At 32.1% G+C, this 17,815-nt stretch overlaps 1 protein-coding gene across 1 annotated transcript in view; it reads right to left on the bottom strand.

Annotated features, from left to right (window-relative positions):
* Positions 1-17,815, bottom strand: part of GRIK2 (glutamate ionotropic receptor kainate type subunit 2) — an 851,151-nt gene that overhangs the window by 316,627 nt on the left and 516,709 nt on the right. Inside the window, exon 10 of the mRNA XM_074187246.1 lies at positions 11,821-12,027. Within this exon, the coding sequence (XP_074043347.1) occupies positions 11,821-12,027 (207 nt within the window). The remainder of the gene's footprint in view (positions 1-11,820; positions 12,028-17,815) is intronic.

Below are 17,815 nucleotides of genomic sequence, written 5' to 3'. Positions count from 1 at the left end.
TAAAAGGCACCTTAGAGAAGGAAGCAATATCATTATTAAACATATATACATTCAAATTCTTAGAAGAAAATCTAAAAGAATTATAGGGAGAGACAGACAGCAACACTAAAATAGTTGGGGACCTCAGCCTCCCTCTCTCAGAATTAGATATCTCTAACAACAAAATAAACAAGAACAGAATTAAGAAGAAATTAAGAAATTAAGAATCAAATTTTAGAAAATTTAGACGTGATAAACTTCTGGAGAAAATTGAATGGAAATAGAATGGAATAAACCTTTTTCCTCTGCAGAACATGACAAAGCACCCTCAAATGCAGAAAGGCAGAAATATTAAATGTATTCTTTTCAGATCATGAAGTTATTACAATATGTAATAAAAATTACACATCATAAAGAGATATGAAAAGGTAAACCAATAATTAATTGGAAACTAAATAACTTAACTTTAAAAAATGAGTGAATCAAATAACACACCACAGAAGTAATTGACAATTTCATCCAAGACAATGACAACAATGAGACAACATACAAAAATTTATGGGAAGCAGGAAAAATAGTTTTTAGGGGAAATTTTATATCTCTAACTGCTTATGTTAATAAAATAGAAAAAGAAGCTAGGAAAAAAGAACAAATTAAAAATCTCCAATTAAATAGTAAACTAGCAATTCTGAAAATCGAAGGAAAAGCTAATAAAATTGAAAGTAAGAAAACCACTGAATTTATAAATAAAATTGTGATTTTTTTTAGGTTTTTTTTTTGGCAAGGCAATGGGGTTAAGTGGTCACACATCTAGGTAATTATCAAATGTCTGAGGCTAGATTTGAACTCAGGTACTCCTGACTCCAGGGCCACTGCTCTCTCCAGTGTACCACCTAGCTGCCCCAAAACTGCAATTTGAAAAGAAAAAGTCAATAAATTATATAAATCTTTAGTTAATCTGATTTTTTTTCAAAAAGCAAATTACCAGTAGCAAAAATGAAAAGGGTGAACTCATCACCAATAAGGAGGAAATTAAAATACTAATTGGAAGCTATTTTGCACAACTATATGCCAATAAATTTGATGATCTAAATGAAATGGATGGATTTTTTCCCATTCAAAGCAACTTTAGACAATATAAAATACTTGGGAATCTACCTGCCAAGGCAGACTCAAAAACTTCTTAAAAACAACTGCAAAATGCTTCTCACGCAAATAAAATCAGATTTAAATAACTGGGAAAACATCAACTGCTTATGGATAAGTCAAGCTAATATAATGAAAATTACAATCTACCAAAATTAAACTAGTTATTTAGTGTCCTACCAATCGAAATCCCAAAAATATACTTTAATGAGTTAGAAAAATTGTAAATAAATTCATATGAGAAGTAAAAAGTCAAGAATTTCTAGGGATTTAATGAAAAAAAGTGCAAAAGAAGGTGGCCTAACCCTACCAGATCTAAAATTATATTATAAAGCATTAGTCATCAAAATTGTCTGGTATTAGTCAAGAAATAGAATGGTGGATCAGTGAAATAGAATAAGTGCAAGAACAAAAAATGATTATAGTAATCGGCTATTTGATAAACCCAAAAAGTCCAGCTATTGGGATAAAAATTCTCTTTTCAATAAAAATTGTTGGGAAAATGGGAAGTTAGTATAGAAAAAACTTGGATTAGACCAACAATTCACACCCTATACCAAGATAAGATCAAAATGGATACAGGATTTAGACACAAAGAACAATATTATAAGCAAACTAGGAGATCAAGGAATAGTTTACCTATCAGATCTATGGAAAAGGAAGCAGGTGGAAAACATTATTAAAAACAAACTAGATAACTTTGATTACATTAAATTAAAAAACGTTTATACAGACAAAACCATTGTAATCAATATCAAAAGAAATGCAGTAAAATGGGAAACAATTTTTACAACTAATATTTCTAACAAAGGATTCATTTCTAAAATATACAGAGAACTGAGTCAAATTTTTTAAAATAACAAGCCATTACCCAAATGACAAACGGTCAAAGGATATATAGCGATAATTTACAGATGAGGAAATCAAAGCGATCCATAATCTTATGAAAATTTGCTCTAAATCATTACTGATTAGAGAAATGCAAATTAAAGCATCTCTGAGGTACCACTTCATATCTCTCAGACTGGCCAATATGACCAGAAAGGACAATGACCAATGTTGGAAAGGATGCAGGAAATCTGGAACACTATTACATTGTTGGTGGAGCTGTGAACTCATCCAACCTTTCTAGAGAGCAATTTAGAATTATGTCCAAAGGGCAACAAAAATGTGCATACCCTTTGATCCAGTAATACCACTACTGGGTCTATACCCTGAAGAGATTATGAAAAAGGGTTAAAAACAACACTTGTACAAAAATATTCATAGCAACCCTGTTTGTGGTGGCAAAGAAGTAGAAATCGAGTGAATGTCCAACAATTGGGGAATGGCTTAATATGCTGTAGTATATATATAATGTTCTATTAAAAACCAGGAGGGATGGGAATTCAGGAAAGCCTAAAAGCATTTGCAAGAACTGATTCTGAGCAAGATGAGCAGAAACAGAAGAACGATGTACACCCCAACAGTAACATGGGGGTGATAAAAAACCTTAATGGACTTGCTCATTCCATCAGTGCAACAATCAGGCACAATTTGGGGGGGTATCTGCGATGGAGAATACCATCTGTATCCAGGGAAAGAATTGTGCAGCTTGAACAAAGACCAAAGACTTACCTTTCATTTGAAAAAAACCGTTATCTTATTATGTAATTTTACTATCTCTTATACTTCATTTTTCTTCCTTAACGATATAATTTCTCTCTCATCACATTCAACTTAAATCAATGTATACCATGAAAACAATGCAAAGACTAACAGACTGCCTTCTGTGAGGGATGGGAAGAGGAAAGCAAGATTAGGGGGGAAATTGTAAAATTCAAAAATAAATTAATAAATAAATGAATATTTAAAAAATTGAAACAAATCAACTGATTTGGCAAAAAATAATGGATGGATTTTTACCAAAATATATGCTATATAGATTAACCAAAGAGGAAATAAAATACCCAATCTTATTTCAGAAAAAGAAACTGAAGAAATCAACAATTCAATAAAAAACTAGGATTTCTGCCAAATTCCTTTTATGACACCAATATGGTTCTGATACCCAAACCAGGAAGAACAATAATAGGCAAATAAAATTATAGATCAATTCTCCCTAATGACATGGATGCTAAAATTTTAAATAAAAATTTAGCAAAGAGGTTGCAACTTATTATTAGGATAATGCACCATAATCAGAATTTATGCCAGGTAGGCAGGGATGGTTAATAACAGGAAAACAATTAACATAACTGACAATATCATTAATAAAACAAACAGAAATTATATGATTATCTCAATAGATACTGAAAACGCCTTTGACAAAATACAACATTCATTCAAATTAAAAACTTTAGAGAATGTAGGAATAAATGGAGACTTCCTTAAAATAATAAGCAGTATATATCTAAAACAAAAAACAAGCATCATATGAAATGAGGATAAACTAGGAAAGTTTCAAATAAGATTGGGGTGAAACAAGGATGTCCATTATCACCACTACTATTCAATTTAGTATTAGAAATGTTAGCTTTAGCAATAAGAGAAGAAAAAGAAACTGAAGGAATTAGAATTGGCAAAATGAGGAAGCAAGACTTTCACACTTTGCAGACAATATGATGATATACTTAGAGAACCCTAGAAAAATCAATTAAAAAACAAAATCTTCAGCAAAGTAGCAAGATATAAAATAAAACCAAATCAATCATCAGCATTTCTATATATGATCAATAAAACCCAAGAGCAAGAGATAAAATAACTTCTTTTTAAAGTAACTGTAGTCAACATAAAATACTTGAGAATCTACCTACCAAGACAATTCCAGCTACTATATGAACCAAATCACAATACTTTTCACACAAATAAAGTCAATCTAAACTTTTTTTTAAAACTACTTTCATATTTTTCCTTTCTCTCTCATTATTTTTTCTTCCCCCTTATCTCTAATTCCTCTTTCACAATGTGGTAATATATAAATATGCTAAACAGGAATATACATGTACCAGATTGTTTGGCATCACGGGTAAAGGGGATGGAAGAGAGGATGGGAGAAAAATGTGGGACTCATAAATATGCAAATGAATGAATGCTGAAAATTTACCATGTCATGTGATTGAAAACATAAAATAAAATTTTAATTTTAAAAATAAAAAATATATATATATAAAAGTTCTAAAAATATTTTAAGTGACCTTGTTTCCCCTTATTAATCTCTGAATTATTTATTTATTTAATCAATCTCTATGATCTGAATTGTTAGGAAAGAAATTGGTTGTTTTTCAAGTTTTTAATAATTAACTTTAGGGGCAGCTAGGTGGCGCAGTGGATAGAGCACTAGCCCTGGAGTCAGGAGTACCTGAGTTCAAATCCGACCTCAGACACTTAATAATTACCTAGCTGTGTGGCCTTGGGCAAAGCCACTCAACCCTATTTGCCTTGCAAAAAAAAAATAATTAACTTTAGCTCTATGAAGAGTATTATCATCTAAATAGCCTTATAAGCCCTTAAGTAAGTCACAAGACATAATGTATACATGTTCTGAAGTAACAATTAGAAATGATTCCCAATTTTATGTACTATTTACACTATCAGATTTTTTTATCTCTTTTTAAATATATATTTTAGGTAATCCAACTTCTTAAAATGAGGAACATTGTCATTTTACTTAACAGAAACACTACACATGAGTTTTGGTCTCTAATCATTGTAAAATATCACACATTCCACCTGTTAGCTTAGTCCTTTGTACAGACATTTTAACTGGGGCACACAGAAAAAGGAACAGGAAAAAGATGCTTTAGGAAATAAACAGCAGGGCTTCAACTGAGTGTATTTTCAAATTTAACAGATCTTAGCATCAAGCAGTTGTTTCACCATTCTAATAAATATTCTTCAAAGTTGAACGTTGCCCACATTAATATTATTTATGCCAATCCCAGTTATTTTCTGTGCATTAGAAAATCTGATAAATCCTCCAGGCTATATATTACAAAAGCATAAGGAGTATGAATATAGCATACCAGAGTAAAAGAAATCTGATATTTAGATAGCCATCAGTTTGATAACTTATAAAAACCTCCATAATTCTACAGATTCCTAATGGGGAGTCACAAAAAATGCATGTCTTATGTGAATAATCTAAGAAATGCCAAAGATAATCATACTAATAGGAACATCTTCTAGAGTTATGACAGGAAAACAAAGAGCAGGTGTTTGATAGAAAAAAAAGCTTTCTCACTTTACATTATCTTTTCTGCCTCCTTTTCACTGGAAAAAGCACTCAATAATAAAACTATGCAAGCTACTTTTCAAAGTATCAGTCTTATCGTTTCATCAACTCTCCATGATCAAGTCAAATGAATTCTAAGTAGAATAATCTTCCCCATGACAAAAAATCATGCAGAATTGAAGCGATAATAGGGCTTTTGAAACCAAGAGGACTTAAGTTCCAAGCTTCATTTGGATCTGAAAGCTTATTTCATAGTGTTCATCTCAGTGCACACTAAAAGTCACCAGAATGATTTAAAAGAAATTATTTCTTCCAGCCTTCCTAATGCTAAATGCCTCTTTAATCCTCCTATAGGTATTATATGTGGGTATACATTATATGCATATACATGTATGTATGTATGTATGTATGTATGCTCACAACAGGAAAGAGGCAATGTGATACCATAGAAAGAAGATATGTCCTATTTATGACTCTTCCCTGTGCCAGCTGTGTGTCCTAGGTAAGTCACATAAAGGTCGTTGTCTATAAAAGGAATTAATTTCTTTTTAGCCTACCTTATAAAATTGTTGAGATGATCAAATATGATAATGTGTATGTCAATCAATAAACATTTATTATGTGCTTATGACAGGAACTATGCTAAGCACGGGATACAGAGAAAGGCAAAAGCCAGTCTCCCAGTCAAGAAACTAACAATCTATTGAGGGAGACAACATGAAGAAACAAGTTATATACTGAACAATTTAAAGTAATAGAGAAATATGGGAAGTCAGGAAATGTTTCTGGCAGAAAGTAAGACTTCAACTGGAACTTGAAGAAAGAAAAGGGAGATATGACAGGGAAATGAGAAAGGAAAGCATGTCAAGACATGGGGACAACTGGTGAAAATCCCCAGTCAAAAGAGGAGAGTTTCTTTTTAGAGTAACTGCAAGAAGGTATATGATATTACTATGTAAACTGTAAAGCATTCTATAAATATTAATAATTCTTAAGGGATAGAGGCTATATAATACATGCAGTTTCTGCTTATCTATCTATAAATGATTGAAAAATGTATTAAGCAAGCCTTTACAATGTACCAAGCCCTGTTCAAAGCTATGGGGATACTGATATAAATGTGAAGAAATCTCCTGTTTATTATTCCTAAGCAAAGATCTGACCATTTCAGCTTCACTACTCAAGAAGCTCTAGAGGCTACCCATTACCTCTAGGATCAAATAAAAACTCCTCTGTTTGGCATTTAAAATTTTTCAAATCTGGTTTCAACTTATCTTTTCTCTACCCCTCTATCCCAGTTTCTCCTATCTCTGTCTCTCTGTCTCTGGGGTCTCTCTCTGTGTCTCTGTCTCAGTCTCTGTCTCTGTCACACACACACACACACACACACACACACACACACACACACACACACACACACAGTGTGCCAGTCAAATTTGGCTATTTCCTTGACTACGGGGCTACCTGGGAGTGAAATAGACAGAATGTTGGGCCTGCAATCATGAAGACTTGAGATCAAATCTGATCTCAGACACTTAATTGTTGTATAACTCTAAGTAAGTCATTTAACTTCTATCCTCTGCACCACCTAGCCACCCCCTTTTTAAATTTTGATTTTTTTAAGGATTTTGCAAGCCAAATAGGATTAAGTGGCTTGCCCAAGGCCACACAGGTGGGTAATTATTAAGTGTCTGAGGTTGGATTTGAACTCAGATGCTACTGACTCCAGGGCCCATGCTCTATCCACTGTGCCACCTAGCCACCCCGAACTTCTATTTAATCTTGAAGCAAATATACCAGGAAACATATTCTAGTATACCATCTATGTATAAATTCCAAGGATTTAAGACTCCACTTTGAAGTGAAAAAGAATCTAACTTCCACACATGTGAGGAAATGCAGAGAAAAAGACAACGTTAACTTGATAACTTCATACAGCAAGTTTGACAAGATTTAAATTATATGACAAGTCATAGCTTCAACTCCTTGGATGTGACTGCTTTGAAACTAAGTTTGAGTGGATGAAGTCTGCCTAGAGACAGTCAGACCTGAATCCAAATTGAGCCTCAAATACTCCTGGGTTGAGCTTGGGCAAGTCACTTTATCTTGTCTGTCTCAATTTCCTCATCTGTAAAAGAGATACCTCATGAAGATAAAATGAGACATATTGGTAAAATGCTTGGTACAGTGCCTGCCTAAGAATCTGCTCATTTAAGTTTAAAAACTGTTATTCAATGAATTTTATATCTAATTTTTGAAATTAATAAAATAATGATAACCATTTAAGACAGATATTTTAAATTTGACTCATGAAATCTGGGAAGTTATCAATAATTTCACAAAATGAATCTCTATAATTTTGCCTCACTTGCTAGCCTATAGCTCTATTGTCAATCAACCAAGCCTATTACTTTATAGTTTGATCTTCCCAATCACAATTGGCATGATTATTTTTTTCTTACCTTCTGGCAGGTCACAGTTTATAATATATTAGGGTTGTTATTAAGTGCAATATTCATTATAAATAAGAATAGTACATCTCCTTTTGTCAAGGATCTCCCCTGCCAGTCTATCCTTTATTCAGCTGTCAAATTAATCTTTCTGAGGCAATATCAATCAAATTAAATGACTCTTTATTTCCAGAATTAATACATGTATATCAAAATTAATAAAGATGTGTTGACTTACTAATTGGTCAAAAGAAGGAACAAAGATCTTTTTGAATATTTGCTAAAAATAAAAACTGAGATTCAAGTGAAAGCAACATGGTAGCTGCCCTTTTTCTCTCCCTCCCAACCCCCTTCCCCTTTTCCCCTTTTAATACTTGAAAGGTAAGAACAGTTTCTTAACTTAACTGAGTGTGTATAAGTTAACTTTAAGCCAAGTCTGATGAGATAAAGATTCAGGTGGTTCTCATCTCTTCCCTTCTTCCCCTCTATTACAATAGGTCTTTTGTACCTCTTAATGTAATGCTCTTTAACCCCATTCAATCTCCTCCATCCTTCCATCTCCTTATTGCCCCCCCCCCTTTTTATGGAGGTTTTGTTATTAAATCATTCTGAGTCACAGAAAGTCATGAGTGTCCATCACTTCTGGCTAAGGGGAAAGAAAGGGGAGGGGGGGTTGATATAAAATGGCAAACACACTTAAGGTGGCAGTATTCAGAAATAAAATGCTGGGGAATATGGATAAAGAGAAAAGGGGGTAAAATACAAACATGGAGGGCAATAAAGAGTTAGTAATTATGACTTTGAATGTGAATGGGAGAAACTCTCACTTAAAATCTAAGTAAACAGTAGAGTGGATTAAAAACCAGAATCCTACAATATGCTGCTTACAAGAAACTCATTTGAAGCAGAGATACATATAGAGTAAAGGTAAAAGTTTGGAGCAAAATATATATTGTTTGAGCTGAAGTTAAAACAGCAGGGGTAGCAATCCTTATCTCAGTCAAAGCAGCTGCAAAAATAGTGTTAAAAGAGATAAGGAAAGAAACTATATCCTCCTAAAAGGTACCATAGACAATAAAGTAATTTCAATATTAAATATGTATGGACCCAGTGGTATCACATCCAGATTATTAGAGGAGAAGTTGAAAGAGCTACAGGAAGACAGGAACAGCAAAACCCTACTAGTGGGAGACCTCAACCTCCCATTCTAAGATTTAGATAAATCAAACCATAAAGTAAACAAGAAGGAAGTTAAGTAGGTAAATAGCTTGTAAGAAAACCTAGATATGATAAACTTATGGAGGAAATTGAATGGGGATAGAAAGGAATATACATTTTTTTCTGCAGTACATGGTACTTACACAAAAATTGATCATGTACTAAGGCATAAAAATCTAATGATCATTTGCAGAAATGCAGAAATAGTGAATACATCTTTCTCATTTCTCAGATCATAATTCCACAAAAATCATATGCAATATTAGACCAGGGAGATATAGACCCAGAACTAGTTGGAAACAAAATAATCTCATTTTAAAGAATGAGTGGATCAAGCAACAAATTATAGAAAGAATTAATTATTTCATCCTGGATAATGACAATAATGAAACAATAGACCAAAACCTTTAAGGATACACTCAAGGAGGTTGTCAGGTGATATATTATATCTTTAAGTGCTTATATGAATAAATTAGAGAAAAAAGAAATCAATGAACTAAATATGCAACTAAAAATTAGAGAAAGAACAAATTACAAACACCCAATTAAATACCAAATTAGAAATTCTAAAAATTAAAGGAGAAATTAATAAAATCGAAAGCAAGAAAACTATTGAACTAATAAATAAAACTATTGAACTAAAAATAAATAAAAAAATGTAAAAACAATAAAATTGATAAACCTTTGGTCAATTTGATTAAAAAAAAAGAAAGAAGAAAACCAAGTTGCTAATATCATAAATGAAAAAAGGTGAACTCATAACCAATGCGGAAATTAAAGTAATAATTAAGAATTATTTTGCCCAACTCTATGCCAATAAATTTGACAATCTAAGAGAAATCTATGAATATCTAAAAAATAAAAGATGTCCAGATTAAATGAAGACAAAATTAGAAATCTAAATAACCGTATCTCAGAAAAAGAAATTCAACAAGTCATTATTGAACTTGCTAAGAAAAAATCTCCAGAACCTGATGGATTCTCTAGTAATTCTATTAAACATTTAAGGAACAATCAGTTTCAATTCTATATAAACTCTTTGGAAACATAGGTGAAGACAGAACTCTGCCTAACTCTTCCTATGACACCAATATGACACATCTAATGAAATTTCTGTTTCTCCCTTCAATGACTTTCATTTAAATATTACCTGGAATGCTTCTCCTCTCTGATTCATGAACAGTTTTATGAATATACTTTCCCAAAAAATATTACTACCTCAACTACCTGCTCACTTTTTCTTCTCGTGTTTCTTTTCAATAGATGTTATCCATAGAGAATTATATAAAATTTACCCATGTGTTTTATCCAACATGTCTCAGTGACACTTATGAAATCAAATTTTCCTCCTTGAGTTAGGACCTCAAATTTCTTTCTTTTATTGCCTAAATTTTGGTGTTTTGCATAGTCATTTAGGGTCTTGAATTTTATTAGTGTCTCCTTAGTATTCTTAGACTTTATATGCCCCACCTCAACAGGTATTTAGTAATCCAGTGGCTTTGACTTCCCTTACACAAGATAGTCTACCTCTAGCCTATACACATTTCACTGCTGTTTCTGATTACCTCTTTATCCTATTTCCTGGCTTCCCTGACTTTCTTCAATTTTCAGTTAAAATCCAGCCTTCTACCAGAAATTTGTTTTTCAGATTCTTCTTAATTCTAATGACTTTGCTCTATTTTCTCTCATTTTTCCTATATTATATAGTTTGTATATGTTACTTACAGTTATGTTAACTTACAGTTACCTACTTGACTTTGAGCTCCTTAAGAACAGGGACTAATTATTGCATTTCTTTAAATCCCCAATGCATATTAGTATAAAATATGATATACAGTAGGCATTTCATAAATGGTTTTAACTGACTGAAAGCCAAAGAAAGCAAATATGCACATTTTAAAGGTTTTGCTAATCAACTTTTGTTTATAGTCCCATATTTTTAGAACACTGAGAAAACCATTTCCTTATACTTGACACTTCCAACAATTAGATTTCATTAATACTACAATAGAACATAGTATTAATGCATAAAATTCTTATTTTATTAAATATGATCATGACCAGATGCCTTAATATTAAGAAACTGTCAAAATAAAATGCAAATGTGTCAAAACTAGAAAATCCAGAGAAAATGGTGTAGTTTTCATAAAAATTAGTCTGTGTTTCCAAGACAGGAATTCATTGGCACTACCAACTGAGAAATTATGGTTTTGGGGGGCCAAAGGGAAGGGAAGTCTGACTTATTCAATTACAACCAATTGCCTGTAATGATATCAGTTTTGACTCACAATGGAATGCCCTGCTGATTCTGTGTGCTTTGCTATTTCTGTTTTATTTTGAATTTGATCTTGAAAATGAAAACACATTATGTTACTGGTTTTTCACACCTTAGGTTGCATATAATATTCTTATCAGGATATGATTTGTGAGTTATTTAGAAACTATAATATTTCCCTCCTAGCAGAAAGTAATTTTTCAAAGAATTAAAAATCTTGTTATTATATAACATGATTAGGACATGATGTTGATTATAATAAGGAAAGAATCAAATTCAACATTAGGAAACCAAAAACTAATTAAAAATGCATGAGTTTTCCAGATTCTGATACACTAAATACTGGTTAACTTAAGAAAGAAAAACTGACCATTATCCTTCATATCAAGTATCAAACACAATGACAGTGTCTTCTAATAAAATAGCAAAATGTCATTCAAATTTAACAATAAAGACATGCTCTAAAAATATAATTTAGATCCCAAGAGGCTTAACATTTAAAAAGAGATTTCTAAAAGAAAAAAACATAAAGCACTTACATGATCAATGAGTTCTCGAACCATTCCATTCCACTGTCCATTGACATCATCCTGGGCTCCATATTTTCCATCCTCCACAAGTCTAATCTCATAGGTAAAACCAAGAATTGTAGCTAATTCCCTGAGGAGGTCAATGCAATATCCCTCAAATCGATCATTCCCATATAGGGGTTTATCAGACTTCTTGAACATAACATAGGGTTCTTCCTACAATAATTTAAAACAAAGAGAAGAGTTTCAGTTCATCAACATATCTGTGCATTCTAAAAACCACAGAAATCCACTCTACAATTTTTAATGACAATAGCATTTTATTTTGGATATTGTTACTTTCATTTTAACTATTGTCACTATAACTGAAAAATCTGTTAGATCAGATAGTCCAGAAAATAAGTGTTCTTTATTTGGAGAGATTTCAAAAATAATGTGCCAATGTTGTGGATTTCAAGAGGTGTTAGACCTCATCTTCCTCAAAATATTACCTTTGTCCTGCCTTGCTTCCATTTTCTTCTACTGTGTCCACTATTATTCATTCCTTTGGGTTAAATCTGAAGGTAGGATATTTTCCACATAAGGCACAATAAAAATAGGCCTCTCTTTAGAGAAAAATGCAAACTTTGGGAATCTTATCCTTTCATTCCACTAGTGTGAATTCCTTCATCAGAATTAGGAACTTGGAAGGAATAGAGAATTTGGCCTTGAGGGGCCTACTTGCAGATTAAGAAAATTTAGGTATGGCAACAATAAAGCCCTTATTGGTGAGCAGAGGAAGGAAACTGAGCATGAAAAGCAGACCTGGGTTTGATAAGGCCAGTGTTAACCTGAAAGTGTTAGGAAATAAAGAGGAAACAAAGTAGTCAAGTGGCTAAAAGAAAGGAGAGAAGAAAAACAACCTATTTTACACTCCTACTTTCAGCAGTCCTGGGTCTAAATATGTGATACTTGTTTGTGTTCTGTGAAAATATAGATGAGATTATGACTTAATTGCTGTACTAGACAAATACAAAAATTAAACGGATTTTACTGGTATTTGTCAAATCTGTATTAGCTCACATAGATATTGCAGATTGTTTTTATTTTAACATATCTTTTTATGATTGGATTAAGCTTTTTCTATTTTAATAAACAAAATCTTAAGTGTGATGGAGACTTGAAATATTTTTCTTGACTGTCATCTTTCTAAATTAATATCTCAATTTGTTGTCCTACAAAATGATATTTTATCTATTCAATAGATTGATAGTATCTAAATCTCAATGTATAAAATGAATCAGATGTGAACATTACAATATTTTTATCTAATATTACAATTATTACACTACAACTATTACAATACAATATCTTTATCTAATATCATATATAACTTTTTTCCCTAGGAAAATTTTTACCATACTTTTAATACCATAAGATTGCATAAGAGTAGCACAATTTACATTTCAATATATAAAAAATATCCAGATAGAAGCATCAAAGAATGATTCAGTAGAATTTTGTTCTCCAGATAAATTTTGGCACTCTAATACTTTTTCATTATTACTTGGAAATGTCATTATGAACAATTGTCAAATTGCTTTGGCCTAGAGCTTACTGAAACACTTAGGATAATTAAAAAAGCATTAGTAAAATTTGAAGAAGTGCTTTATTTTATTTTTGTTTGTTTTCTATGTAAACTATATAAGTACAGCCATGAAATTATTTTCCAAATAATTTTGTCACTGGATATTCTGTTTAGATAGTAAAACAGCACTGAGAATAAAATACTGAAATTTAGCAATTTTCTAGCCTACTCTTAATTATCCTTCAGTAGAGAGAATCAAGAGTTAGCATTTTACTTCCTTCCTTCCTCAAAAAATTCAGTGTAACATAATTTCTCATTCTTCCCCAACTCAAGCTTTCTTAAAATGAAATTTCAGCATTCATATTTATGATCCCTCAAATACCAAAACTTCCAGGTCCTCAGTTTCTTCAATTTTCCTGACTTACATTGCTCCTCTACATGTTACAAAAATGATGATGTCCTTGCTCTTGCCATCTTCCACAAGAGTTCTATTTTCATGCATATAAATCCTGAATTTTTTATTCCATCTTGCACTCTGCTTTATAAAGCCTAATTCTGCTCTTTTTCCTCAATGTCATCTCCATTACTTCCACCCATTAGTTTTTTCCCCAGGTTATTCATTACCTTTGCACTGTTTACACTCCACTGTCTTCTCCTTGGTGATCCTTTGGTGAGCTAACTCTACACCATTGTTTTCTTTGAATCTCTTGCTCCTTTTTACTTAATGAACCATGCCTTATAAAGTCAAAACTAACGATAGATCTTATATGACGCTCAACAGAACTAGAGAAAATCATGAAATAGTAATTTATATTCTGTCTACTACAAACTGTTTCTCCCAATTCTCCCCTAATTTTTTCACAAGTCCATTCTCCACCAAGACTGTTATAGATTTTCTCAAGCTGTCTATAAAACTCCTACCCCCACCCATTGAACTGGTGACCTTAGCACATATTTCAATGAGATAAAGTGAGATTATTCACCAAGAGTTCGTCTAGCTCCACAGTCTCACATTGTTCAGACATTTTCCTCTATTTCTTTATTCCAAGATCACATAAAGAAGGCCCTTCTCTTAGCCAAAGCCAGTCCTTCACCACAGATCTTAGATCTCATCTCTAGACATATCCAGTAAATTTCCTTCATCATCCTTCCCTTCTTCTCCCTTATTGCTTCAATTTCTCTCCATAGACTGGTTTCTTTCTACTACATGTAAATATATTCAATTTAACTTTATACCCTTAAAAAAAACCTTCACTCAAGTCCTTCATCCCCACCACTTATCCTTTTATATCGCATCACCCAATTTCAGTTAAATGCCTTAAAAGCATATTATATTCTAAACTCTCAGCAATCTGGTTTTTGATCTTATCATTCAAATGAAACTTACCTATCCAAAATTACCAACCATCTCCACATTGACAAATCTAATGGTCTTTTCTCAATCCTGATCTTTCTCGAATTCCCTGCAGCATTTAATAATGTTGATTGTGTTCTTCCTGGACACTCCTTCCTCTTTAGATTTTCATGATTCTGATCTATCCCAGTTTTTTTCTGTATAACTGCTACTTACCAGTCTTCTTTATTCATTCTTTATCCATGTCATGCCCACTAAGCATTGGCATCACTCAAAGCTTTGTATTAGACCCTCTTCTCTTTTTTACTCTGGATTATCTAATTGATAAACTCATCAGTTCTCAAGTGTTATTTATCATGTCTATTCAGATGATCTATATCTAAAACATAATTTTTCTCCTGAGTTAGTCATGTCTCTTAGTCATTTCAAACTCGATACCTCATAAACATTTCAAACTCAATAAATCCAAAACAGAATTCATTATCTTTTCAAAAAAAATCTCTCTCATCTTTACTTCCCTCTTACTGTCAAATAAACCATCAATCTTGCAGTCACCCAGTTCACAACTTTTGTGTAATCCTTAACACTTTATATCTATCTATCTATCTATCTATCTATCTATCTATATATGTATAATTTTTGTCAAATCATTGTCATTTATACCTTTACAATGACTCTTGTATATGCCTCCTTCTCTTCATTAATATAACTATAGCTCAAGGTTATATTTTATTCATCTCTCTCAGATGAATACAATAGTTTCAAGTCTCTCCCCATCCAATTCATTTCATACCTAGTTCCAAAGGGATTCTTTTAAAAACATGTCTAATCCATCCTTCCTCAGTAAACTCCAGTGATTCTCTGTCACCTAAAAGATCATAAATAAACTTCTCTGTTGATAGTTAAAATTCTTCATAACCTGGACCCTTCCTACATTTCATTTCCCTCTTTGAATTCCACTACCTAGCTACACTGACTATTTGTGATGCTCCAAAACACAGTACTTCATGGTTTCTGTGCCTTGGTAAAGAGTATTCCCCATGTCTGGAATATACTAGTGGCTCACCTGCTCCTCAAAGAATTTTCTTTTATATTCAATTCAGTTCAAAACCTACTTTCTACAGTGGGTGTTCCACAGTCCCCACTAATTGCTAGTACCTTCCCTTCCCTTCCATCCATTTCACCTATCCACCTTATTTGGGATATGAATCTATATGAATTTTACTATTGTCTTCTCCATTAGAATGCTCAGAGGGCAAGGACTATGTTGTTTTATCTGTGGTTGTTTATGTTGGTAGCAGCTAGGTAATACAGTTAAAGAAGATCTGGGTTCAAATATTGCTTCAGACCCTTATTAGCTGGCTCACCTAGGCAAGTCACTTATTCTCTGTTTGTTTCGGTTTCCCCTGTCTTCCCAAGGATTGTTGTGAGGATTAAATGAAATTAATGATTGTAAAATGCTGAAAGTGTCTGGCATTTAAATGTGAGATAATTATTTTTGTTGTCACAGTTTTGCCTCTTCGTTTCTTCAGCTCTTAATGCAGTAGCATGAATGTGGTATTAAATAATTACTACAATAAATACTTGTTGACTGACAATTCTGATTTTGAAATCCAAAATGAGTTATTTTGATTAACTCATTTCTTCTAATCCTGGATTTGTTTCTTCCTCAGTTAAAAACCTGATAGACACCTCAAAGAATTGTGAGGATGGTACTTTGCAAGTTGCAAATTTCTATTTAGATGAAAACACTTGCCAAAAGAAATATACTTGAAGTTCTTTATAACCACAGATATCTACAATATTTAATATTTAATATCTACAATATGTCATGAATTACCTTTAAGTCCAGAATGCTCATAGAGTTTATGTGATGTGTATATACATCACTACATTTTTAGAATCTTGAATAAATATGTCTATTATATTTTATGATGATTATATAATTAGAGGTCTATCGAAGAAGAAGCTTGGCTTAGAAGATAGAATGTTGACTTTAAAGTAAGAAAGACTCCAAAACTCAAGTCTTGTCTCCCACATATACTGGTTTTATGAGAGTTGACAAATCAAATAAATGTTCTACTTCAGACTTCACTAAGACTAGTTGGGGAGCTATGTGGTACAGTGGATAGAATACTGGCCCTAGAGACAGGAAGAACTGAGTTCAAATCTTGCCTCAGATACTAGTCAACCTTTGTTTGCTTCAATTTCCTCAACTATAAATTGACTATAATAATAGCACCTACATCTAAAGGTTTTTGAGTGAATCAAATGAGATAATAAAATGAAGTTAGCACAGTGTTTAGTATATAATAGTTATTATTTGGTATTAGCTATTATTAAAGTTGAAAAGTAGGTGCTAATTTTTCTTATTAGAGGAAGAAACCTCCTTCCACCATTGAAATTATAGTGGAGATAAGGAGCAAAACTATAGAAATAACTATGGCTTCATATGAACTAAATGAAATGAGTAGCATTCTTTGAAAAAAGTACAGACATTGAGCACAGTGACTTTCAAAGGGGAACATAAAAATTAAATTGATTACATTTTAATAAAAAGAAAATCACTGATTATAGAGATGTCAATCATTTCAGATTTAGTGGCCAGACTGCTGATTTGTCAGAGCATATATTAAAATCAATATTAAACTAGTTGAAGAAAAATGAGAAGTGATGATATAATGAGAGTAACATTCAAAGTCTAATTTTAATCTAGTTGTAAATATTGACAAATATTGAGAAATAGCTAAAAGATCAGGAATGAACACACTTTTTTATTTCCAAGCAAATTTTAACTAATTTTTATTTATCATTTATGAGACCAAAAGAGCTTAAAAATCTTCTGTCATGACCTTTTGACATCTTTACCAGAGACTTAAAGAAACAAAGAAAATAATAGTGTCAAGTTTAAAATAATTTTAATTCAATATTTTTTTAATTATATATTTTAAAAATTTGATATTCATTTTTTAAAATGTTGAATTCTAAATTCTCTTGCTTCCTCAGTTGCCTCTTCCCTACCTTCATCCCCAATTCCTTCATTTGTCTCTACTCCCTTCATTGAGAAGGCAAGAAATTTGATA

This window comes from Macrotis lagotis, chromosome 5 (genome assembly GCF_037893015.1).
Source record: "Macrotis lagotis isolate mMagLag1 chromosome 5, bilby.v1.9.chrom.fasta, whole genome shotgun sequence".
Taxonomy (NCBI): Eukaryota; Metazoa; Chordata; class Mammalia; order Peramelemorphia; family Peramelidae; genus Macrotis; species Macrotis lagotis.
Note: the sequence above shows the minus strand (reverse complement) of the source record. Positions and strands in the feature narration are given on the sequence as shown.